Source organism: Petaurus breviceps, unplaced genomic scaffold (genome assembly GCF_028583685.1).
Source record: "Petaurus breviceps papuanus isolate PSGF00001 unplaced genomic scaffold, PetGlider_PUasm1.0 90752, whole genome shotgun sequence".
Classification (NCBI taxonomy): Eukaryota; Metazoa; Chordata; class Mammalia; order Diprotodontia; family Petauridae; genus Petaurus; species Petaurus breviceps.
The window spans coordinates 9,187,701-9,213,171 of record NW_027187336.1 but is presented as its reverse complement, the minus strand read 5'-3'; the positions used below and the strand labels follow the sequence as shown (position 1 = coordinate 9,213,171).

The 25,471-nt window shown below is 36.8% G+C and overlaps 1 protein-coding gene across 7 annotated transcripts in view; it reads left to right on the top strand.

Moving 5' to 3' along the window:
* NCKAP5 (NCK associated protein 5) overlaps window positions 1-25,471 on the top strand; it is a 1,185,533-nt gene that overhangs the window by 166,491 nt on the left and 993,571 nt on the right. For 6 of the 7 annotated variants that reach the window (XM_069067791.1, XM_069067792.1, XM_069067796.1 and 3 more), the window contains exon 2: window positions 23,957-24,086. In XM_069067791.1, the coding sequence (XP_068923892.1) occupies window positions 24,018-24,086 (69 nt within the window). In that variant the 5' untranslated portion in view covers window positions 23,957-24,017. Of the gene's footprint in view, window positions 1-23,953; window positions 24,087-25,471 lie in introns of those variants that run through there. The other variant, XM_069067794.1, reaches the window with a different exon arrangement.

Here is a 25,471-nt window from a genome sequence, read left to right as displayed (position 1 = left end):
TCAAGGGACTTTCCAGAGGTCACACATCTAGTTCACGACAGTTAGCACTAAAGCTAGGATCATTGAATCACAGAGTCTCATAGTTGGAATGGACCTCGGAGGCCATCTTGAATCAAGTCTAACCTGTACTTGGAAAAAAAAATCCTCTCCACAACATCTTTAGCAAAGTTGTCAATCCAACTCCACTTGAAGACCTTCAGATCTTCAGATTCCCAGTTCTGAGCTCTTTCTATTACATTATCATGCCCATTAACTGAATTAAGCCTAGGTATTAGTTGAAAATATTCCTGTTACTCCTACTTCCATGTAATTTTTCTTCTGTTCACTTTAAACTTATACTTTACATAGATTGAAGTAAGGATTTCAGCTGGTAGGGTCTTGATGTTTATTTTGTACCACTTTGTCAATAGCCTCACAGTACCAGACCCCAAATCTATTATTAACCTGTCACTTGCCAATGTTTCCTTTTAGCTTGTTTAAAATATACATATAATCAAACATGATGCAAATTCAAATGCAATGTTTTTGTGTGTCCATTTGTTTGTTTTATTCCAAACCTGTCATTTCCTTATTGTAGGGAAATCCTTGTGTAAAAGCTCCTTCTGATGTAGTTGGCAGCTCATCTGTAACTTATAGTGCTAGAGAGTTGCCTGTGGCACCAAAAGTTTAGCTGATTTTACCCAGGGTCACACAGCTAGTGTATTAACTGTTAGGACTTGAATCCAGATCTTCTTTACTCCAAAATTGGCCCTCTATCCACTTTACCAGATTGTGTTCCAAAATGAACTCAAAATTATTACAACAAAATTCCCCAAAGACAGTGAAGGAAATTGGCTTAGTGGGGGAAATGGGCTTGAGATTTGGAGGCTTAGATTTTCCATGTTGACTAAAATATATTAATTGGATGTTCTTTTATCCACTTTACTCTTTTCGTGTATGTGTGTATGCTTTCTCATTTGACTGCACAGTATGCTTTTTTTCTACCTGAAAAATAATTTGGCATTGGTGGGATAACAAAAGGCATTGGTGGGATAACAAAATATACAAACAAGAGCTACAATGTGGCATTTCTTAGATTTCCATTTATATTAGATCTGGGGCAGATGGTAAGAATGTGAGCTAACCCACTCTAGCTTGGAAAGCAGCAGACGGCTTGGAGGAGGGGCTCCTTAACTGATGCAGCTTTGCTAACACTAACTTGGTACCTATTTGCTCTCATCTTGAGCAGAAAATCATTCTAAATGCTGCCCTGCCCCTCCTTGGTCTGTAATGCCATTTAAAATATGCACAGCACCGGCTGTCTAGACCTGAGAGGCAATTTAGTCTACAGTTTTTGAAATCCAAATAAAATCTAGTGAGCAGTGTTCCACTTATTATCTGTTAATTGTAGCCATCTTGACCCAGAGTCTGGAAATAGCTGAGTTGTTGCCACACTTTCTAATTACACTGTGTTAAAGAAGACTGTTCTCTGGGGCCATCTGTCTAATGCTTATTCATCGTGTAAAAATGAGAACAGCTTAGAGAACTAGCACTAGTACCCAGTGTGGAAAGAAATGTGGTTGACTCAAAAGGTGTTAGGTACAATAAGAGAATACCACTCTGAAGAATTATCCAGAGGAGGAGCTTCTTCCCTGGAAGCAACAGTAGGCTTCATCAAGGATGTGTTCTTGGGTCAAATTCCCAAGGATGAATAGAGGCAGCACTTGGGAAATCAAAAGCAAACATATCAGGGTGGGGTTGGGAACAGAGAAGCCATGATTCAGGGAGAGGCATATTGAAGAGTAGGGTGAGGAACTGAGCATTCTGAGAGGAAGAAGAGCTCAATCAACTTCTAGAAGACAAAGGAACACTGTAGATCTGAAGACTCGTGCTAAGAGAGTGTCTCTGATGCCTGGTGTAGTTAAAAGAATGCTGGATTTGGAGTCAGATGATCTGGGTTTGAATTTCAACTGTAGCTGGGAATAGACATGCATAGTTGAAAAAGGTATAGTCTTGGCGTGAGGAGGGACCTGAGTTTGAATCCCACCTTTGTGCATACAGGCAAGTCCTTTAGTCTTTTTCTTTTTTTCTTTTCTTTTTTTTTTTTTTTGCTTTTTGGAAGGCAATTGGGTTTAAGTAACTTGCCCAAGGTCACACGGCTAGGGTTTTTGTTTGTGTGTGTCAAGTGTCTGAGGCTGGATCCGAACTCAGGTCATCCGTCAGGGCCAGCACTCTACTCACTGTGCCACCTAGCCACCCCTGAGTCCTTTGGTCTTTATGAACATCAGTCTCACCATTTTTAAAATGATTGTAATCACACCTGAAATAGCTACTCCACTGTGTGAGGCTCAAATGAGCAAACCATGTAAAGTGATTTGCAAAAAAGAAAAAAAATTTGATTTGCAAAAAATAAAAAAAAATTGACTTATATAAATGTCAGCTATTTATTTTCTTTGAGACTTGATTACCCAATTGGTAAATTCCAGGGATTGAACCAGATAATTACTGATTATATATAATTTATTATATTACAAAGTATACCATATTATATACTTTGTGATTATAAAGTAATGTGAATCTGTGAGAAAGTAATCTTTGTTTTAGCCAGCTGGTCCTTTTTGCTGTTGTTTCAGTCATGCCCTACTGTTCATGACCCCCATTTGGAGTTTTCTTAGTTATGATACTATAATATTTTGTCATTTCCTTCTCCAGCTCATTTTACTGATGAGGAAACTGAGGCAATCAAGTTTAAGTGACTTGCCTAGTGTCACACAGTAGGTGTCTGATGCCAGATTTAAACTCAGGTCTCCCTGACTCCAGACCTGGCACTCTATTTACTGTGCCATCTAGCTACCCCCAGTTAGCTCTTCCCTTCCCCTAATCTTTCAGGCAGAGCTATGGCCAGACTGAAAAATCATCCTTGGGGTGGCTAGGTGACACAATGAATAGAGCACCGGCCCTGGAGTCAGGAGGACCTGAGTTTAAATCTGGCCTGAGACACTTCACACACACGCACACACACACACACACACACAAACACACACACACATACACACCCCTAGCCATGTGACCATATGACTATACAATGTCATATGGGAACTTGAAAAGTACTGATGCTTGAAAGTAGTGATAATTGAAAAAAATAAGTGAAATGATTATTGAAAATCACTAAATCAAAGTAATGTGCTTCCCATCATTGGAAGTATTCAATTCAATCAGAAGCCTAAAGGCCACTTGTTGGAGATATTGTAGAAAGAATTTATGCTTTCCCTCTTCCCTTCTGCCTCTTGGAAATGCTAATTCCTAGGCTTAACTCAGGCAATATCCTTTAAGAGACTTTTCTTGATCCCATGCTTTGATTCCCAACTCCCCAGTATTACTTTGCAATTATTTTGTATACATTCTGATACTTATCTGTGGACATGTTGTAAGCCTCTGTAGAGTATGGACTCCTTGAGGGCAAGGACTATTTCATGTTTTGCTCTTATGTCCTCATCCCCTAGAATAGTGCCCAGCACACAGCCAGCCACTTATTGACTGCTTGACTGGGCAGCTAGGTTAAAGAGAGAAACCAACAGTACCAAACTTCATTTTAGGAAAGCTGTCTTGGTTAAGGACTATACAATTCTGCATGCTAACCACCAAGAATAATATGAAATCATCATTTAGGAAGAACTGGACCCCTGACATGGTCATTCTTCAATGTGACTCTGATTTGTTTCTAAATTAATTCCAAGGAGGGAAGACAGTCTGGGATGCATTTCAGGGAAGCTATGCATGCCACTGTCTGCATTTCTAAGTTAGAGCACAATTAATCCATAGAACAGAATAAGTGGAAAGATGGCAGCCAGGGGGACAGACAACAGCTGCTCAGTGATACGGTGCATTGCAAAGCAGCAGGGAAACTTCTGTGGACAGACTTTGTGGGATTGGGAGGAGTGTACCTTTCCCCAAAGAGATAACAAATTAGAGGTAAACTGTGAGATGGATGAGATCATAGTGGCTTTACATGTGCTTTAAGGTGCCAGTCACAATAATCTTCTGGTGGTCATACAAAGTAAGAGAATAACTAGATGCTTCCAAAGAGGTGTGAAGCATCACAGTTGTCTGGAAAGATAGAAACTGCTGGATTACTCCAGAAAGACTTTACCTGAAGCTGGGAGAAAACTTTGCCTACTTGAATTACTGCAGCTTAATATGTTTTCATGATTTCTCTAAATTTAGTTCATTGGTTTTTGTTTGCTTGTTTTTTGTTTTGGATTAATTTTTTTTGTTTTGTTTTGTTGTTGTGTTGTTGTTTTTGGAGGCAATTTGGGTTAAATGATTTGTCCAGGGTCATGCAGCTAGAAAGTATCTGAGGAGAGCTTTGAACTTAGGTCCTCCTGACTCCAGAGCTAGTACTCTATCTTCTGTATCACCTAACTATCCAGGTTCATTGTTGATATAAGCAGAGTAAACAGCTTAAAATGATTGGAGCAAACTCTTTGTATTGTTGTTGTCCAATGTATAGGTGCAGATAGATTTTTCCATGCCTCAGGTATTCATCAAGACTCGGAAACTACTGAAAGTTTCAGGATGCTCATTCTGTAGTTCAGGGGAAGAGAACCTGCGGCCTCAAGGTCATTTGTGGCCCTCTAGGTCCTCAAGTGCTGTCCTTTGAACCCAAACTTCACAGAACAAATTACCTTAATAAAAGGATTTGTTCTGTAACTCAGACAAAAGGCCTTACCTAATGTGGTAGCCTTGTGTGGCCTCAAGCTGCAAGTTCCCCACCCCTGCTCTACATGTTCACTATCACAGACTTTAAAAAAAATTAACTCCTAATTCATATAGAGAAGAATGAGGATCACATTTTTTAGACAAGCATGAGTGCCGGCATAATAAAAACATTGTATATCTTACTATATGGGGCATAATGGAGTTGATAGGAGAAAGTAAAACATTGTTTCTCGTCACTTGTACAGGGCTTCAGAGAGAAGGTAGGACTTGAGGAAACAGTAGAATCAAGGTACAAAGAAATTAGAAAATGAAAATATGAATGATTTTCATGCTCCCTCCCCAAATGCCAGATATGAAAAGAACCTAGCACAGAGCCTGAAACATAACGCGCACTTAATAAATGCTTATTGGAAAAACTTTGTACTCAAGAGAAAATTAAAATACAAAGAAGTAGGGCTGAATGTAGCAGATAGAAAGCTATCCTCCAGGTCAGAAAAATTTGGGTTCAAGTCCTGCTTTAGATATGTACTAGTGTGATTGTAGACAGTTTAACTCCAAGGGTCCCTGACAATTCTGGAAGACTATTAATTGCAAATCAGATGTTGACATCCTTTGGTATAGAGTTTCTTTGCCAGGATTTACCTATATTAATGGCACAATTACTAAAAGTACAAAGAATGAATAAAAAATGGGACTGTCCTCTAAAACAAAAGCCCATATGCTCAATAGATGCATCTTGTTGAGTATTATGCTTCAAAGTTTTGTTCTTGGGAGTCTATGCATGAATTCCACCAATGCCCCCAAAGGTTTTTGAAGGTACTCCTTTGAAATTGGCTTCAGAGACATATCCTGAACCACAAAAGAAAACCATAATCATTTTCTTAAGCCTCACTGTCAACTTTGACCCAAACCAGGACTTTCCAGCTTTATCACCCACCTTATTTGGCATACCTGATTTTGAGTAACTTTTGGCTGTTTTCAAAACACAAATCTAGCTTCAAAGGATGCAGATTTACTACCAGCTGGGATGCTGAAAAGTATGTGACATGGGTTCTAAGGGCAATTCCCAAAGTGGAGTTCCAGAAATATTTTAAATGACAGCAGTATGCTTAGGACAAAGGTTTACCATTACAAAGTGACATAAGACAATTAGATGTGTAAGCACTGCTACTTAAAAAAAATCCAGGCACAATTTATGTATTTACTATTTTCTCTCTTACCTTCCCCTCAGAATGTTTCATAATAGAGAGATATAAAAACTTGTTTCTACGAGGATTTTCTCAAGGCTCTGTTCCAGTGTCTGAATAGTTAGAAGATCTGTGATTAAATTTGCATGTATTTTGCATAGCTATGTAGACTGAAAGTTTATGTTCAGGTAACTTCATTATATCTATCCTCAAAGTTCATAATTTCTTGTTGCATAAAATTAATTTTTACTCTTTATGTCAGTCTTGCTGCTTTTAGTTCCCCTAATTCAGAATCATTTTTGTGATAGTAATGGAATGTGGAGATTCCCCTGTATTGGGCTTGGTTTTCAAATTGATTGTATTAAAACCCAGAGCTTGTTAATCCCACCTGTGGGATGGACTTTTTGATGTGAAAAGAAAGTCCTGACTGGGAGGAGCTGGTGACGTAGATTTGGAGAGACAAGAGAGAGGCGGAAGTTCTTTTTGGAAGCAGCACCTCGTGGAGAGAGAGAGACTAAGAGATTGCTGGTGGCCGCTTTGAATTGCCCTGGACTTTTGAGACCTGCCCCCTGAGCTGCCAAGGACTGAGGAGACATGGCTGTTTTGCTGGTACTTTGTCTGTCTGTTTTGATGTTGTTTTGCCAGATTTGTCCACTGGTGAAAGACTGTCCTGTTGAAGAAGTCCTGGAACCTGGCATTTGGTTAAGAAGGCCTGAGACTGTCCTGCAGACAGAGAGTGAATACTGTCCACTGGTGAGGGACAGTACTGAGAGTGAATACTGTCCACTGGTGAGGGACAGTACTGTTGTTGCAGGGGTCTGGAGACTGTCCGGCAGACAGAATGAATACTGTCCACTGGTGAAGGACAGTGCTGTTGTTGCAGGGGTCTGGGAGCCTTTCTGTTGGTTCAGAAGCCCTGAAGAAGGATTTTCTTGTTGTATGTTTACAGAAATCCTGGGAGAGGGCTTTGCTAATGTGTTCAGGGGTTCTAGGACTGTTCTACAGACAGAGGATAAATTCATGAAGGGACTGGCAATGTATCTTATGGCCTTGCTAAGCCTTGTCTCTCCAGGAACTAAGATTGCTGAGAACTTGCCTCGTGTCAAGATGAAGAAAAGACCTCCATTTGGGTATTAAGTGCTGTGTTTAAACTTGATGTAACTCTGGGGTAGATTCAATTGTGATCCAGGGGTGGGGAACTTTTGACCTTTTTGTGTTCTATGGTTGAGCAAATGAATGTATTTTACTTATGTTTGGAAACTAATCTCCATTTGAGAAGAGGGGCTTTGTGGTGGACTTAATTAAGGTATAGCCTAGGGGTGGAGAAGTATTTGGAACAGAGACTTTGTAATTGATTGAATGATTGGAAAGTCCTGGGGTGGGGTAGGCCTTGGAGATGATTTAATCACACTTAGTAAATGCTGTATTTTGAATGATGTCATGTTTTGATCTTCTCTGTTCTGGGTTTGTTACTGAATAAAATAGAGAGCACCTATGCTGGTATTTTGAACCTGGGAAGTTGCCTTTGCTTGGTATTACATTACAATTTTCTAAACCGTCTGTCAGATTGTTCCCTCCCCCCACCCCATTTTTCTGGGTGAGTGTCCTTTGCTAAGCATGTCCAATTTTCTTGAACTTGAATTTTGCATGTGGTCAGAGCCATATGCCTGGGGGAAGATGGTCTGTGATTGGAGAACATCCTTTTTAAATTGAACCCAAAGTGACTCTCTTTCAGTTTGAATATGTCTTATGCTGCCAAAGAAAAGAACTAACAGGCATTATTATTTAATGTATTTCTTTTTCCCTTTACTAGCTATTGAATTGCATTTTCACCTTTAATTTATATTCAGATTCATTAGAATAAGTTGATTTAAAAAAATAAAGTGGCCATAAAGATTTGAAGGATTTCCACCATACTGAAATAAAATTGAATCCCTTGTTCACAGTTCCATTTCTTCACTGGAAGAGTTTTCTATTTATTGAAAATAAATGAAAGGCTTGCTTGCTTTTTGTCAGGTATCAGGGAGTAAAGATGGAGTGGAATACAAATATTGAATCAAGTGAAGAAGCTTTGAGTAATAGAGAAATTTACTTAATGGCATAGTCTTAAGGCACTTGGATATTGGTGGTGACACAGAAACTAAAAGTAATGTGAATTTTTGATGCTGTTGTTGCGGTTGAATTTTCTAGACATTAATTTCTTCTGAATAAATATACTGGTGATCCAGACCTGGAAGGTTAAGGGCAGGATTATATATGTGATAGATCCTCAGTGACTGCATATTGATGATAATGGATAATGTTCGTAATCCATATTTTACAAGCTATAAAATTTTGTGTTTCCCTTTAAAGAAAACATTTAAATGAACTTAGTTATATAATTGTATGTGTATTATACTTTAGAAGGATTTTCCTGACAATTTACAAAAGAGAAAATATAAACATTTCCTGTAATAAAAACTTAATAAAATATCTAGCATTTATATAATTCTTTAGTATTTGCAAAGTCCTTTAAAATATGACCTCATTTTGACCTCTCAACAATGCTGGGAAGTATTATTATATCCTTTTTACAGATGAGGAAATGGAGGCAAATAAAGTTTTAATGACTTGAAAACAGGGTCACACAATAGGAAGTGTTTGAGGTGAGATTTTAACTCAGGACTTCTTGATTCCAGATTCTAAATTCTATTGACTGTACTGTCTATACATTCCAGCTTCAAGTCACAAAATTGAAACTGAGAAAGTGTTGAGATAATAAAATGACAAATAAAATAAATGACAAAAATGAAGAAGTTTGATAATCTAATGATTTAATAAATGTTTTTAAATTAAATCATTCATATAGATAAGAAATTAAAAATAAAAGGTCCAAATATCCTTAAAATATTTCATAGTCATCAAGTTTTAAGCCTAGAAGAAACACAAGGGATCATGTACTGGAAACCCTGCATTTAACACATGTAAAACAACCATAAGACAATAGATATAGAGCTAGAAGGTTTTTCAGGTCATTAAGTCCAACCCTCTCATCTTACCATTAAAAAAGTTGAAGCCCAAGTAGAATACTGGCCCTGGAGTCAGGAGCACCTGGGAGTTCGGATCCAGCCTCAGACACTTAAAACACACACACACACACACACACACACACACACACACACACACACACACACACACACACACACACACACACACGCCGTGTGACCTTGGGCAAGTTACTTAACCCCAATTGCCCTCCAAAAAGCAAAAAAAAAAAAAAATTGAAGCCCAGAGAGGCTAAGTGATTTCTCTGAAATGATTTGAATCTAGATCCTCTAATTTTGTACCTATCACTCTTTCCACTCTACCCCACTGCCTCACAAAAGACAGGCAAGAGAGGGGGTGTTACTTGCCTCAAATGAAGAGGCAGAGATGATGCTAGGACAAGAATCTCTTGGTTTCTAATCCAGTTCTGATTGAACTATTTTATGATTTAGATTTTATTGATATTCACTAAGAGCTACAGGGGTTATGCCTAGACAAACAAAAAGCAAACTATAAAGTGGATAGTTATCAAGTTAATTTGATATCTAAGAGCTAAACTATCTACTTTCCATTAGTAATTATCCTTTGATGGAGAGATAGAAACTCCAAAACTACCAAGAAAGTATCTTCTAAATGCAACTAAGAAATAATGGAATGACTCCCTTCAAACCAGAATTCTTTGTTCAGAGACATTAAGAAGAAAGAGGATGGGTCAAAAGAGGATCTTCATTTACAAATGTTAGCTTGTTAGTATAAATACAAAATGTAGATGACAAGATGTATAGTTCCTTATTATGATGACATGACATTTTAACATCATAGCTTACGGTCATGGATAAAGAACAATGTATTATTGCATTTGTCTCTGCCTTCTTATTGGAGAAACTCTGGAAGGCAGATCATTGCATACCTGCCAAAGCCTTCCTTTATAGAGGATTTACATCCTTCCTAGTAAACTCCATTTTCCATCAATAGTTAACTACTTAGTTTTGACATAGGAACACCATGCTTCCTTCATTTTTCAGTTTCCTTTTTGGTCAACTCCCATTAGATTGTAAGCTTCTTGAGGTTAGGGACTATTATTTCTGTCCCTTGTGCTTCAGGGACTAGTAAATGATTATTTAATTGAATTGAATTGGTGACTTTTTTATTGAAAAGGCTTCATAATTTCAATTTATATGAAGATGATACACTTCCCTAAAAATGCACTTAAGAATATTTTATAATCTAAGAATTTTCTTATTTTGTTGGTTATATTCCCAACCTCAGAAAGTATTTTATACCACTGCAGGGTAATTTTTAAAGTAAAATCAAAGGTTTAATTAACATCAGTAATTAGGGAAATTGCTTATAGTTCTACATGTTCACACATTAAAATTTTTTCTGTTAGTTTTTTTAATATTACTTAGCATAAATAAATATTTTTATTTTCTTTTTTTAAATAAACTATTGACTGTGACATTTAAAAAGGTGGCAATGCTAGTAATTAGATTGGTCCTGAAGAAGAGAAAACTCTTGGGATTTGTTATGGGGAATTAGAGTATGCTATAGAATCCAAAAAAGCTAAAGCAGTCAGCCTGCATTAAGAGAGATAGAGCTTCCAGGAAAAGAGAGATTATAATCTCATTATAATCTGTCCTATCAGACCACATCTGGAGTGTTGTGTGTTTAGTTCTGATTTTCATGTTAATATGGAGAGCATCCAGAGTGGGGAAACCATGGTAGTAAAGGTCCTTGAGTGTTTAGCCTGGAGAAGAGAAGGCACAGGGGGGAGACATGATACTCTCTTCAAATATTTGATGTGTCTCCAGGTGGAAGTAGCATCAGCCTTTTTTGCTTGGTCCCTGCAGACAGAACTAGGAACAACAGCTGAAAGTGGCAGATTTATATTTTATGTAAGGGAAAGGAAAAAACAAAACAAAACTTCCTAACAGTTAGTGCTTCCAATAAATAGAGGTGTCCTAAATTACAATGGGCTCTCTTGGGAGGTAGGATTTTCCCTCATTGTAGGTCTTCAGTCAAAGGCTGGATGACCTCTTAAATCAATTCAGCAGTGATAGAATCAGCTGCTAATATTCTTTCCATCTCTGATTCTATTTAGTATCTCAGGAAATGTGACCACTTGTTTCTGAGGAATAAAATGTTATACCAACCTTAACATGTTTTTTTCTAATCCTACACTAATTGCTAACATTATATTACTTTATGCCAAAAGTGATCAAGTTCATTTTCAATAGAATGATCTAATTTTTCCTATTGACATGGAAAGATGAGGTAAAATGACAATAGTCTCCACTCAAAGTATATATATGACAAATTGACAAATTTCTGGGCATTTCCTCTTGGATGCTTTAATATATTTTATATTGAGCAGTACAGAATCACAAAATTGTAGAACTGGGAGGCAATTTAGGTCACTCCAGGGCTTCTTAAACTTTTTCTACTCACCACCCCTTTTTGCATTTCATTGGGGTTGCATGGTGTGCAGGCATATGCAGTGCAAAGTGTGCCTTTGTGTTCAGAACCAAGGCTGCAGTGATGTGCAGTGCAAAATGGGCAAGTTCTGCCAGAAACACCTTAGATTTATTCCGTGTTTGAATTTTAATTCATTTTTGGTTGTTGTGCTTTCAGAAACCTTTTATTGTTGCCAAATTTTTCACAACCTATGTGGGGTCATGACCCACAGATTAAGAAGCTAGGATAGACTAGATTTTAGTCCAAAGTTCTATGCTTTTTCCATAAAGCACTTCAACAAATTGAAGTTCACTGTGCCTTTAGATGAATTGAATTTGAAGATTGAGCTAAGACATGTTGATTACCTAGGTTTGAGTTGTATATGCATATGAGAAATAGGAAATTCAGAAAAAAAAATATGTTACATCAATTGAAGACAATGGGCAAATCTCTGACCATGCAGAATTAGAACTCAGAGATTTTAGGTGCATGGCTGGATTTCCATTATCAGGTATGGTTCCATTCAGTGTAAGACTGTCAGAAATGGGCAAAGAAGGGGTGGCTAGGTGTGCAGTGAATAGAGCACCAGCCCTGGAATCAGGAGGACCTGAGTTCGAATTCGGCCTCAGACACTTAATGCAAAAAACTAGCCATATGACCTTGGCCAACTCACCTAACCCCAATTTCCCCTCCAAAAAATAAAGTAAAAAAAAAGAAATGGGCAAAGAAATCCATAAGCTGAGTGGGAGAAGAAATGGTTCCTCCAATCCAACTGCAAAGGATATTTTCTAATCTGTTTATGGAGGTGGTCAGTTTTTTTTTTCCTACTAGATGACTACAGATGAACTTTCACTAGACAGATCTATGGTAACTAATAAAGTCTAGAGGAGAATTAACCATCAGAAGAATGTAGTTTGCACAACAATGCAAGTCCAATATTTAGTTTTTCTGGTTTAGAAGAAGAAACTGGTTCTCAACTACAAAGATGCTTGTCATCATTAACTTTTGTATGTGGAGCAGCTAAATGGCTCAGTGGATAGTGAGCCAGGACCTGGAGTCAGACTCACCTTCCTGAAATCACATGTGACCTCAGACACTAGCTATATGATCCTTGAGTTAATTACTTTAACTTTGTTTGCCTGAGTTTCCTTATCTGTAAAATGAGATAGGGAAGAAAATGGCAAAACCACTCCAGTATCTTCACCAAGAAATCTCTCAGTGGAGTCAGCGAGAGTCAGACATGACTGAAAAGACCGAACAACAACAAATGAAGACAAGATGTTCAACTCTTTCTGTCCAGAAAATCTTAGAGTGTGCTAATGATTAAATTGGAATAAAAATAAAAGAATGCTTCTGCACTTAAGATAAAAAAATACATTACACAGCTGCTGGTTTTGTGCTATTTAGCTTTAAAAGAAGTTCATATGAAATAAATGGACTTGGTTAAAGCTTTGTATGAACTAAATGTGACATCACTATGAATGAAACTAAAATTTTTTTAAGTACCTGCTATATGCTAGATACTAAAGTATGTATCTAGACCATTTACATGATGCATCACATGGTACCTTGTATGCTATTTAATGAGCATTAAAATAAATATAGAATCCTCATCAAGATTAGCAATCATCTCCCTTTATTTCTGTAAAACCACACAGATTACATATGTTTAATTCTGGGAACCACATATCAAAAGAGAGAATCAAATGCAGAAGTGACTAGAAGGAAGAATGGATGGAGGCCTGAAAACCACATAATATAAAGGATTCTTGGGAGAGGTAGCAATGCTAATGCTCGAGAAGATACAGGTGAAAATAATAACTGTCTTCATATATTTTGTGTATCATCTGTGGAAAAAGGAAGAGATCTTATAGGACAACAAAAGGCAGAACTAGAACCAATAGATAGAAATTATAGGGAGACTGATTTTAGTTCAATATAAGGAAATATTACCTAGCAATTTCCTTTCATGATGGCATTTGTAAATTTCTTTAGGGACTGGATGGTGCTAAGTATTAAAGAATACTTGATATTGGGGCATCTAGGTGTTGTAATAGATAGTTCACTGGTCCTAGAATCAGGAGGACCTGAGCTCAAATTAAGTTTCAGATACTTACTAGTTTTGTGACCCTGGACAAGTCACTTAATTCTGTTTGCTTCAAAAAAAGAAAAAGAATATTGGATATAGAGTCAAAAGTTCTTAGTTCAATTTTTACCTCTGCCATTTATTTACTAGCCATGACCTCAGTCCAGTTCTTTAACTTTGATGTGCTTCACTTTCCTCACATGCAAAATGGAAAAGATTGAATTAGTACTGCCTGACAGAAATCTTGTGAATATTAAATGAGGTAATGTGTATATTAATATAAGTACAGCATTTTGCAAACCTTAAAATGCCAAATAATTATAAGCTACATTATTAACTAGAGTTTTCAAGTAACAGAATGGACTGCCTTATAAGTTAACAAGATCTTCATCGTAGGTAATTTTCTTTCTTTCTGCTTTTTGGAGGGCAATTGTGGTTAAGTGACTTGCCCAAAGTGTCACACGGCTAGTAAGTGTGTCAAGTGTCTGAGGCTGGATTTGAACTCAGGTCCTCCTGACTCCAGGGCTGGTGCTCTATTCACTGTGCCACCTAGCCGCCCCGTCATATATAATTTTCAATCAAAAGAAGTATAATTGTACGTCAGCTATATCATAGAGAAAGTGCCTATATTGGATTAGTTGACTGATAAGATTCCTTCCAACCACGATTCTATCATTTTTATGTATTTATTTATTTATATTATATATACATATAACATATATATAAATGATATATATAAACAATATATATATATATTATTTATCCAATGTAAGGTTAGACAAAAAAGAGTTGTACAAAGTCCAAGTCACAACTCATAACACTCCTACTGTCTTTGTATATCTCGTATCTCTATAATACCAAGGGCATTACATAGTCCTCTTGTTAGTATAATTCAATGAAGAAATCTTGTAGTTTTACTAATGTCTCTCACACTAGAGCTAGATACTTTGATCTTTTTTTGCATCCTTGGTCTACTCTCTGTCCCCTGACCTCCTCCAACCTTGCCTTTATCTAGGACAAAAGCAAATGGCTAATCAAAATCATTAAAATGTCAAAGATATTAGAGGCTTTGATCATTAAATCCTCCTAGCTCATAATAGGCAAAGATGATAGGGAGAGGATTAAGCAGCCTAACAAAGAAATTGCTATAACTATTTTTAGGAAGATAGATAGTTGCGGTGGCTAGAGGGCAGAGAGAATAGCGTACTGGCCCTGGACTCAGAAGGACCTGAGTTCAAATTCGCCCTCAGGCATTTAACACTTACTAGCCATGTTACCTTGGGAAAGTCACTTAACCCTAATTGCCCTACCTTCCCCCCTCCAAAGAGGAAAAAAAAAGGGAGGTATTCTAAACTTCTCTGAGTATAGGCTGCTCATTTAGGTGGGCAGTTGCTCAATATTATGTCCTTTTAAGAGTTTCTAACCTACTCCCTTCCTCATGAATGAATAGTCCTCTTCATTTAATTAAACAAGGAGAGGACAAAATAAGCATCTTAGAAACTTTTCTCATGCTTGTCATTTTGACAGCTGTGATTACTTAGAACATCTCTAATGCCATATTCTGCCATTTTATGGTTTATTGAAATTCCTTGTATTGTTTTGAGCACGGTAATGACTTTCTTAAACTTAATCCCTTAATCTTGATTTGATTTGCCAGACTCTTTGAATTGTTCACAGCACGTAGGTCATTGGAGAGCCTTCCCCAAAAAATGAGAGCAGAAAACTTACCTTAAGAAAGCTTCCAGGTAAAGAAGAATGTTTCAGAACTATGACAAGGTTTTAACAGAGATGTAACAACTACCAATTTATTTTATTGTATCCATTTCCAGAATAATTTTAATTCCTCATTTATGTGTAAAGCTGTTTTAGGTGAAATTAATAGATATAACTGTGTTTAGAGAGGATGTCACTATAAAGTCTTTGTTGGATTATTTTTTTCATAATTTTTTAATAAACAGTTTCTTTAACAAGTATTTTCCTCCAACAGACTTTGCAGAGTAGGCAGCATACTCTACCCAACTGGCCCCAGATGGAAAATACTCTCTTGAAATTAGATGGCTTTTTAAGTGTAGCTCTCTACAGCCTACAAGGAAAAAAAAAATCATAAGCCTGAGCAGAATGCATTGAATAACACTGTCATTTAATTCCCCTAGCATCCTACTTAACTGAGTGTTTTAGCTTTTGGCAGTGGAATTTTTCTAATTTAATTAACTCATTAACGTTAGCAGATGACATAGTGTTAAGATTCTCCTTCTTCAATTGCTTATCTAAATATTCCTCTAATCCACTGGGGTTATAGGCACATCTTATTTATTTATTAGATTTCTACAGTGACTTTCCCCTGAAGGGCTTAAAGGCTGTGTATAGACCCTTCTTATAATGAATCAGAAACGTTTCATAAACCAACTAAATAGGAAAAAAAAAGACAGAGCTAAGTAGGAAGAAATAAAAACACAAAGGAAAAGAAAAAACAGAGGAAAGAAAGTGCAGAAGAGGTGAGGAGCACAGAAAAAGACAATGTGTATGGCCTAGAAGAAGTCTCCTATTTCCAATTCCTTGTATTTTAGACTATGCAGTACAATTAGATACCAATGGAATTCATTTGATGAGCATTTGACACCCTGACTTAGTAGGGCATTGTAACAGGGCAACATGAGCAATCCTTGTCTGAGAACCTCAGCTGGAACAATCTTTCCCTTCTCCAAACTCATTCATTTATTCAGTTAAATTCATTCTTCAATTCATTCAATGAGATTACTCCATCTTTTTCTGATCCTCTCTGTACAAATATGACATTTACAACATACTGGATTATGTTATTTGTATATGGTTTTTCTTTACTATGAGATTGTAAGCTCTTTGAAGGCAATTTTATTATTCAATTCAATAAACATTTATTAAGTTCTTATATTGTAGGCATGGTGCTGTGCTAGTTGCTAGATATATAGTGCCCCCAAAGGAAGAGATCTTTACCCTTTAAGGAGTTTACATTTTTTAATTCTTTTTTTTTTTGTTGCTTTTTTTGGTGGGGAGGGCAGTTGGGGTTAAGTGACTTGCCCAAGGTCACATGGCTAGTTTTAGTGTTAAGTGTCTGATTTAAACTCAGGTCCTCCTGACTCCAGAGCCGGTGCTCTATTCACTGCTCCATCTAGCTGCCCCAGGAGTTTACATTCTAAGAGGAAGTGGTGTTTTATATTTGTGTCCCCAATAATGCTTAATATATATAGTATTGATCACAATAAGAACTCAGTCACTATTTGCTAAATGCTTAATGAAGAAGATAAATTTCTGTGTTCATGTCAGTTTAATGTGAGTCAGTGTAATGAAGGGTCACTTAGAGTTCGGGGAATGATCACCTCTGGTGATTGGCCAAAGTCATGAGCACTTGGAAAAAAAGTAGATAAGAGAAGCCCTTCCATCTTATGCTGGTGAATTCTGGGAAAGTGATCTTTTGGGATCATTACTAATCTCTTTTCTACAATGATTTCCCTCACTCCATTGCACTTTGAAGCTCTCACAAACACTTTTCTTGTGTCAGAGTGATTTTTGTACAAGTCACAAATCTTTCTTAGATTGTGATCTTTTTGTAGGCAACAACTTTTGATTTAATCTTTATGTTTCTACTGGTATCTAGGACAGTGTTCATTACATAATTGGTGTTCAATCTTTGATAAATTTGAAGGAGCTTCTTAAGGATAATAGGTTTCCTTTTTCTCAACCCCACAGAAACTTCTTTTCAGGACAATCACAGTTCTTTTCCAATTTTGCTGTACTGGTCTTTAGTAGGCAACACTTTATATTTCTCTGGCAAAGATTCTGCAGGCAAAACAGGAGTTAAGTGCTTTGGAATTAGATCTTGCTTGAGTTTTCCAGTCTCTAAATGTAGGAGGTCAGATGTCTGTCGAAACAGTGAGTAGGCATTGCTACTTTGGAACTGTTTAGCATTTAAATCATCAACCTGGGGCTGTTGAGTATCCTGAGCAGGGAGTTTAATGTGGATGTACCCATGAAACCATTTTCACAAACCAATTTTTATCATCATGCAGAATTTTCTCCCACCTCACAGTGATGGGTTATTGTGACATCCCTCTGAGACTGTTTCCAACTGCTAAACTCTCTGACAGGGATGAAGAACATCACATTTGGGAAATCTGTCTTTCAGAACTATTACCATTCAGTTTTCTAGTGGTCAATCTGCTTCAGGATGTGTTTGCTGATTGCAGGAGGCACTTCAGTATTGAAAAATACATGAATTTGAATCTGTTCAGTTATGTCTTACTCTCAAATCCAGACAATTCTCTTTTCCATTCATTCCTGATGTAATTGCTTCAGTCTACTTAAAAATTATATACTTCACCCATGACATCAGTGTCAGATGCCCAAACCATCCAATGTATCTTCTAATAAAAACCAACATGAATATATAAATGAAACTGTGCTTATGCATGTTCAGTTGAATGGAATGGAACAGTTTGTCAAAGGTGAATTTAGGTCCCAGAAAATCAAGTTAGTAATTGTAAGTAATAGGGAACAAAATTAAAACACATCTAAATTATTCACACACAACACACACACGCACACACGCACACACACACAATCACTCTTCTTTTCAAATACAGAATCCCTTCCCTTAGAATATGTTCACTCTTTAATTTGAGGAAAGAGTGTTGCATATGGAGAGATGGGGGGGGGATGGAAATGAATTTTGTAAATGATGAACCCTGGTCTAATAGCCCTTGGGAATCTATATTAATCTTTGAAGTATGAGCCCCTGTTTATTATAGAACAATCATTCATCTTGAGTGATACCAAAATGAGTAGAAAAACTACTTAGAATGTAGATCTAACATTTCTTCCCACTGATATATAAGGGTTTTGTTTTGCTTTTAAGCAGGTCTTCATGTATTTTTGAGAGAATAACATTAAAGGAAAACAGGCAATTGATTAAGAGGCAATATTTACATTCAGGATATCCTTTCCTTTCAGGTTTTGAGTTTGAGTATTTAATTGGCTTTTATAGAGGAATAAGGACCAGTCACATAGCTTAACCTGCATTGTAGCCTAAACTAACTGACATTTTCCCCCCACAGGCATATTGGAAGACTCACAAAAAGGGGGGTGGCGAGGGTGTGGAGATTGAGTGCAGGGTAGAGGATTAAAAGCAAATTAGTTCTTACCTTGTTCTGAGTCACTGTCCAGAAGCTACCTCCTTCCTTTGATTTAACCCACTGTCCTGATAGTGTCAAAGTAAGATTTCCTAAAGAATCTTCTGGTTATCTAATTGATATTTCAAAGCAGGGAAGAAACATAAATCAGGGGAATGGAAATCAATTTGGATAGAAGATTTGCCTTTATTTTATTATCAAAATGTGCATATGTAGAATAAAGGGTAGAAATATGCCTTTAAGGTTTCCTTTAATAGTATTATTCAGTTATTGTTCCTTCAATACTTTGCTGCCTGTTAATAAAATTTAAGTGAAAATAGGAATTATTGGTATCATTAGAAATGTTAAAAAGGCCTATCTAATACTTTGGACCATTTAAACTGCAAGGAGAATTACAAGGGAATTTATTTAGACCAACTCAGAGTTTTAAATATCTGGAAGTGAAAGTTTCATTAGCTGGCAATAGAATTGTAAAGAAAATAATCTAAAGTCATTGTCTATTAAAAGAAAGCTTAATTTCCTGTGTTTTTTTTTTTATTAAGTTGCTGACCACTTCCACTTCCATTCTCACCACTAGAAATGGGTGAGGTGAACTTTTCAAGCCTATTTGCTTTAGTCATACATTTATTTTCTTTTTAACCTAGTGATATGGGGAATCAGTTCATCAATAAGTATTTGCTAATACTTACTCAATAGGATAATGAAGGAAGATAAATAAATAAACAAAATATTCCTTGCTCTTCAGGAGGATAGATTCTAGTAGGGGAAACAAATATAAATGATAAGATACATATGCTAAGTAGTAAATAATAAGATATATACAACATGACATATACATAGTAACAATAAGAAATGTACTGTGTAAATGGAGGTAATCTGAAAGAAGCTGTTCATAGCTGGAAGGATTGAGAAAGGCCTATGCAAGGTGAGATTTGAGTTTGAAAGAAGCTGCAGACACTAAGAGGCAGAAGTACAGGGTCAAAGCATTTTAGGCATGGGCTATAGGGCTAAATCATGGAAACAAGAGATAAAGTGGTGTTTTAGGGGAAGTTAATATGCCAGTATAGCTGGATCACAGTGTATGTGGTGGGGTGTAAGATGTATGAAAAGGCCAATGTCAACTGTTGGGTAGATGTCAAAGATTGAGAAAAGGTCATTAAAATTGTCAGTGAAGAAAGAGTTCATTGCTAGCTTTTGGAAAGGGTATTTTCAGTTGAATGAAGGGGTCAAAAGTCAGAATGTAGAAAGTTTAGAAGGAAATAAAAGGACACTAAGAGGAGGTACCAGTTGTACACTGCTTTCTCAAGGAGGTTAACTGTCAAGTAGTGAAAATTTATAGGAAAATAGCTGATGAAAAGTAGCAAGGTTGATGAAGAAAGGATAATAGGAGAGAGTCAGGTGGGCTACTTTTCTAGGACTTCGAGGTCAACCAGGTCTTCAAATTCATTGATGAGGAAAATAGTTTCGAATTGTCTTGCCAGGCTCAGTATCCACTGTGAAATTGAATAAAAATATAGTTTCCCTATTAACAATTAGTTCATTTGCCTAGAAAATGTTAGAAAAAAATTTCTTAAATGAAAAAAAAACTTGTTAACTTCCCAGCTCAGCTCTCCTGAGACCTTTTTTGATCTTTGTAGTTACTCATGCCTTCCCCCCATAATGACTTATATTTATTTTCTATTTATTTTTAATAGTGAGGCATCATCATGTAGTGGAGAGAGCTGACCTTGGAACCAGGAAGACCCAAGTGTCTTGCCTCCAATGCTTATTAGATGTGTGACCCTGGCTAAGTCTCTCGATCTTTCAATGCTCAAGGCAACTATCCAATACTAAGGGGCAGACAAGGTTATCACTTACATGACCAACTTGTTTTTGTACTACCCAAGCTATATTGTAATGGAATTTAAGGAATTTGATTTTACATTTTTAAATGAATAATTTATTTACCCATTTTCACCTCTGGGGTTAAGCAGACAGTGGGCTAGATCTTCCCCTCTAGCTGTAGTTTTCCAACCCCTGCCTTTTACCAATGATATCACAGGTCCAATTTCTATACTTATATTTTAAACATACATATATGTTTATATCTTTTTTCCTTCTATACATTATAAGCTACTCAAGGACAGGGTTCATTTGCTGTCTTTTTATTACTACTACCTAACATAATTACTGCATATATGTAGCACCAATTTAATATTTATAGCACCTACAATCATGATAAAGACCATGACTATAAGTATCACATGACTTTTGATCGCAAAATATGCCACATTCTCCAGATACAGGATAGAACTGAAGGAATTAGACACCAGAAAACCAAATCCTCAAACCAGTAAGCCAATTCCATCATAGTACCAAAGATATTCAGAAGCTGAGAGCCACAGCTGTCCTTCAGTATTCCCACAAACCAATACAAAATGAATATTTACTCACAAACCTCTCAATCTCCTTAATGAGCTCCTCTCTCTCCCAATCAGCTTCCTGTGAGCTCTGCTTCCCTTCAGCAAAACTCCTCCCACCACAGGCTCCATATGACTACATTCAGCCTATCAGGGAGCAGAGTTTATCTTCACAGCAGGGAAGCTTCCTGTGGGCTCTGTTGCACCCTTCAGCAAATTCCCTCCATCACAGGCTCCATGTGATTACATTCAGCCTATTAAGGGGCAGTTTACTTTCAAAGCAGGGGAGATCTTCAAACTCCCCCCTAGGTCTATTAAGGAGGCGGGGAAGGTCTTCAAATTCCCATTGCAATATGGTAGTTGCTTAATACTTATTTATTAGTGGGTTTGTTAAATTAAAAATTCAAATGTTATCACACTATTTGGGAGAGGTTGCCCTATTTTTTTTGTCTTAATTTTATGTTATTATGAGTAAGCACCTCATAAGTTAGAGTTTGGGAAGACATTCAGAGTTCATGGGGAGAAGGACAAAGAAATGATGAGGCATTAGAGGGAGACAAATGATGATTGTGATACTGGATAAGTTGTGAAAGACACAGACCTTGATATTTTCACCAAATGATGTTGGTGCAACCTTTCAGTCTCTGAAAGCCCTTTGCCCCTTTGCAATTGTACTTGAACTAATTACAAAATTCAAGTCTAGAGTAAAAAGCATCTCCCAGTATCAGGTGTATGTATGTATGTGTGTATATATATACATATATATATATATGTGTGTGTGTGTGTATGTGTGTGTGTTTGTATGTATATGTACATATATATGTATATATGTGTGTGTGTATATATATATATATTTTTTTTCTTTTTTTTGCTTTTTGGAGGGCAATTGCGTTTAAGTAACTTGCCCAAGGTTACACGGCTAGTATTTTTGTGTGGGTGTTAAGTGTCTGAGGCCTGAACCAAACTTGGGTCCTCCTGACTCTGGGCTGATGCTCTACTCACTGCACCATCTAGCCGCCCCAACATATATATATATATATATATTTTTTTTTCCTGCTGAGAATGCTTGTCATGTCTGTTTGGTTGCCTAGTCCTTTGTTGCCTCCCAAGTATTCTCCTTTCTATCATGCTATGATATCAACAATTTCTACCATTAGAATCAGCCCTTAAGAATTAAAACATTCTTACCTGGAATCAAACATTAAGGAAACAGAATGAATAGGAGAGAAATTGCCTTGAATGTTAGGATAAAGAATTTGGATTTTTATCCTTCAGGCAGTGGGGAACCTGAGCAGGATTGCAGCATGATAACTTAGTTTTCAATTTGAGAATGGTATTTAGAATTAATTGGAAAATGGACACTCTATAATCAGGGAGAGCCATCAGGCAGGAAATTTGTTTTTCTTTTGTTTTAACCATGTTAATATTTTTCCTGGGGCTGCTTATAATTGGTCCTTCCCTTGGTTTTCTTCAGTACCTTTGCTTGTGCAATCAAATAATAGGAAAGAAGGAAAGGGAAAGAACCAGTGTTTGTGTGTTAGAATGGAAGCCTTTTGAGAAGAAGAATGAAGAGAATCATAAGTCCTGGATTCAAGACTACCATTTACTATTTGACTTTGGATGGGTCACTTAATCTGTCTGGGCTTCAGTATCCTTATCTGTAAAATGGGAGTTCAACAAATATTTCAATTCAGCAAACCTCAATTAAGTACTTAATGTGTGCCAAGCTAGGTGTTCGCAATATAAGTATGAAAAACAGACTTTGACCCCAAAGGGGCATATACCATTTAGCATCAAATAAAATGATGTAAGTAAATCAAAGTGTAAATAGTCAAGTGCTATATGCATTGAAGATGGTAACATCATTATCATTTTATTATAATCCATTTAAATTTCCAATAAAAATTCATTTATCTGGCATTCATTTAACTTGAAATATCTGTTATCTGGCTGTATGCTTCTATCAACAATACCACTGTCATTCAAGTTTGTGACTACTACAAGATCCAGAGGTGCCTTTTTGATAATCAAGAAACATAAAATTGGGTTTTGTAGAGTTTTGATGTGAAGTGAATTCTAATTTATTCTACTCTTTGAAAATTGGTAATGTGATAATAACATTAAACTCATCTAGCAACTTAAGGTTTGCAAAGTTCTTTCCTTACAATAACCCCATGAAGTAGGTTGTTGCATGTGTGATTATCCACATTTTACAAATGAGGAAACTGAGGCTCAAAGAGGGTAAGTGATTTATCCTTGGTGATATATTCAATAAGTGATGGAGTCGTGATTTGAACCCAGGGCTCTCCCAATAACTAAGTTCAGGAAGGAGTGTTTTAGTAAATATTTGTTGTTGATAATGTTATGGTCTGGTTTTTTTGTTTGTTTGTTTGTTTTCTTCTTGGTCTAGCAGTTCCAAAAGATATGTATCTGATGACATTCATCAAATAATTACAGGGAATGGAATTTGAAAACTTGAGTTTTAATGATAACTTTAACATTTGGGGGTGGGTGGGAGTATATTGCTTCTCCCTTCAATGAATCTCAGGTAATCTGAGCTCAGTAAATATCAGTTGTAGGGGACAGTTTTGTCGATTTGGTTTCACGGAATTTGCAGAAAGCATCCATGTACATAGTAACAGAGTGAGTCATGCCAATAGAAAGAGGCTGGTGTGGAACAAGTGTGGCATGAAATGGACTGTTTGTTTTTTTCCACAGTCTGCTGATTAGCCCTGCAAACCCATTCCCCAGCTCTGTTAGAAAAACCTATAAAAACACTGGGGCCTCAATAAAGACAGCCACCAATGTTAGCAACCCCTCAAGGGTGTGGGGGTTGCAAAAGCCCCAGTTCTTTACCTACCATTTGTATCTGGTTAGAGAGTTAATAATGAATGTCCGAGAAATGTTAACGTGGATAGTAAAACACATGTTCCCTTTTTGCAGTGACCCTGGAAACAGACTAAGATTTCTTATAAATCACAAAGGAAAATAAATACCTTCATCCATGGAGGGGAAAAGACAGCTCGAGAAAAGGGACTTTGGAAAAAGGTTGTCTCTAGACAGCAGTCTTGTGGTAAGTACTAAAATATTCATTTACTGCTCTATATGTTTTGGCTTAAAAAGCATTATTCTTTGACTGTTATTTCCTGAACCCTGTGCCTTTGAAACTACCATTCCAGATACCCCATTAGCAGCATCCCTGGGGACTTCCTTTCATTTATTTTTTACAAACTCAAAAGGCAGCAAATTATAGGAATGTTTGTCTAGTATCTTAATAGGTGAATGTCATAATCTGTCAACATTATATATAATTACTGTAATTCCATCTAAAGGAGACATCACCCTACACAAAAACACCACTGTATAGTTATTGCTAAATATAATATTGCTAAACTCTATATAGAGTTCTCTCCGCAAATTTATCCTCATATTATAGACCAGGCTAATAAGAATCTATGTAGTTACAATTCTGAAAGAGCCAGTTTGACTCCTGAAATGTGGAGGTGGGTATATGCATTAGTTTAATGGAATATTATGCTTTTTCTTTCCAAGTTTCTGTGCAGATGCAAGTTGTTTTTGAAAACCCACCATCTGGTTGGATATTTACAATCATGGAGATCGAGCCTGTCTGTGGAAAGAGACTAAGCTATTTCTCATTCAGAAGTTCACCAACTATTTTTCCTTCTTTGGGCCACATTGTGTCGGCTGTTCTTTGCCTCTTCACTGCTCGTGGGGAGAAAGAGTTAATGGAAAGAAGTTGGTTATTGCTCTCTCTGTGGACCCAGATAGTGAAATAGAGATGTAGCTCTATTTTTTTCCTCTTCCAGGATTAGATTTTGTAAATCACAATTTCCAGACACTGCAGACAGAGTTGTTGTGTTCTGAGTCTCCAGGTGTTGTGGTCTTCACCTTTCCAACTAGTCAAAAAGGAAATTTCTGGGAATTGTAAAAGGTATTAGCACAGAGTCCAGTATCAGGTCAGACCCTTTTATGAATATTCGATTCAAACACTGAATGTGAACACAGATGTGTGGGTCCATATGAATTATACATTAAGCAACACCTTGCCAGTACACAAGTTCATTGTTTTAGTCTAAACTCTTTTCCCAATATGATACACTGCCTCTAGTTTGTTTCCTAGTTCTTTCTCCAGATAGAAAAGAATTAAAAGTGTGTGTGGGGGTGGGGCATTTGAGAAGATTGCGTAGGAACAAAGGGTAGATGTTCAAAGATGCTTTCCCTCATCTCCTTGTCATCACCAATCAAAAACAGAAATGTGAAATAGTCTCAGTATGCAAATGTAATCATAGGGACTGGATTATGAAGAGGAGGAATTGATAACTGCCTATACTGAATGATTTGAATTGGCACTAGAAAGGTCTCCTTGCCTCCAGATAGCTCCCTAGATATATTGTCATTGATGACCTTAGTTGACTTTAGAATTATGGCATTGCCCTT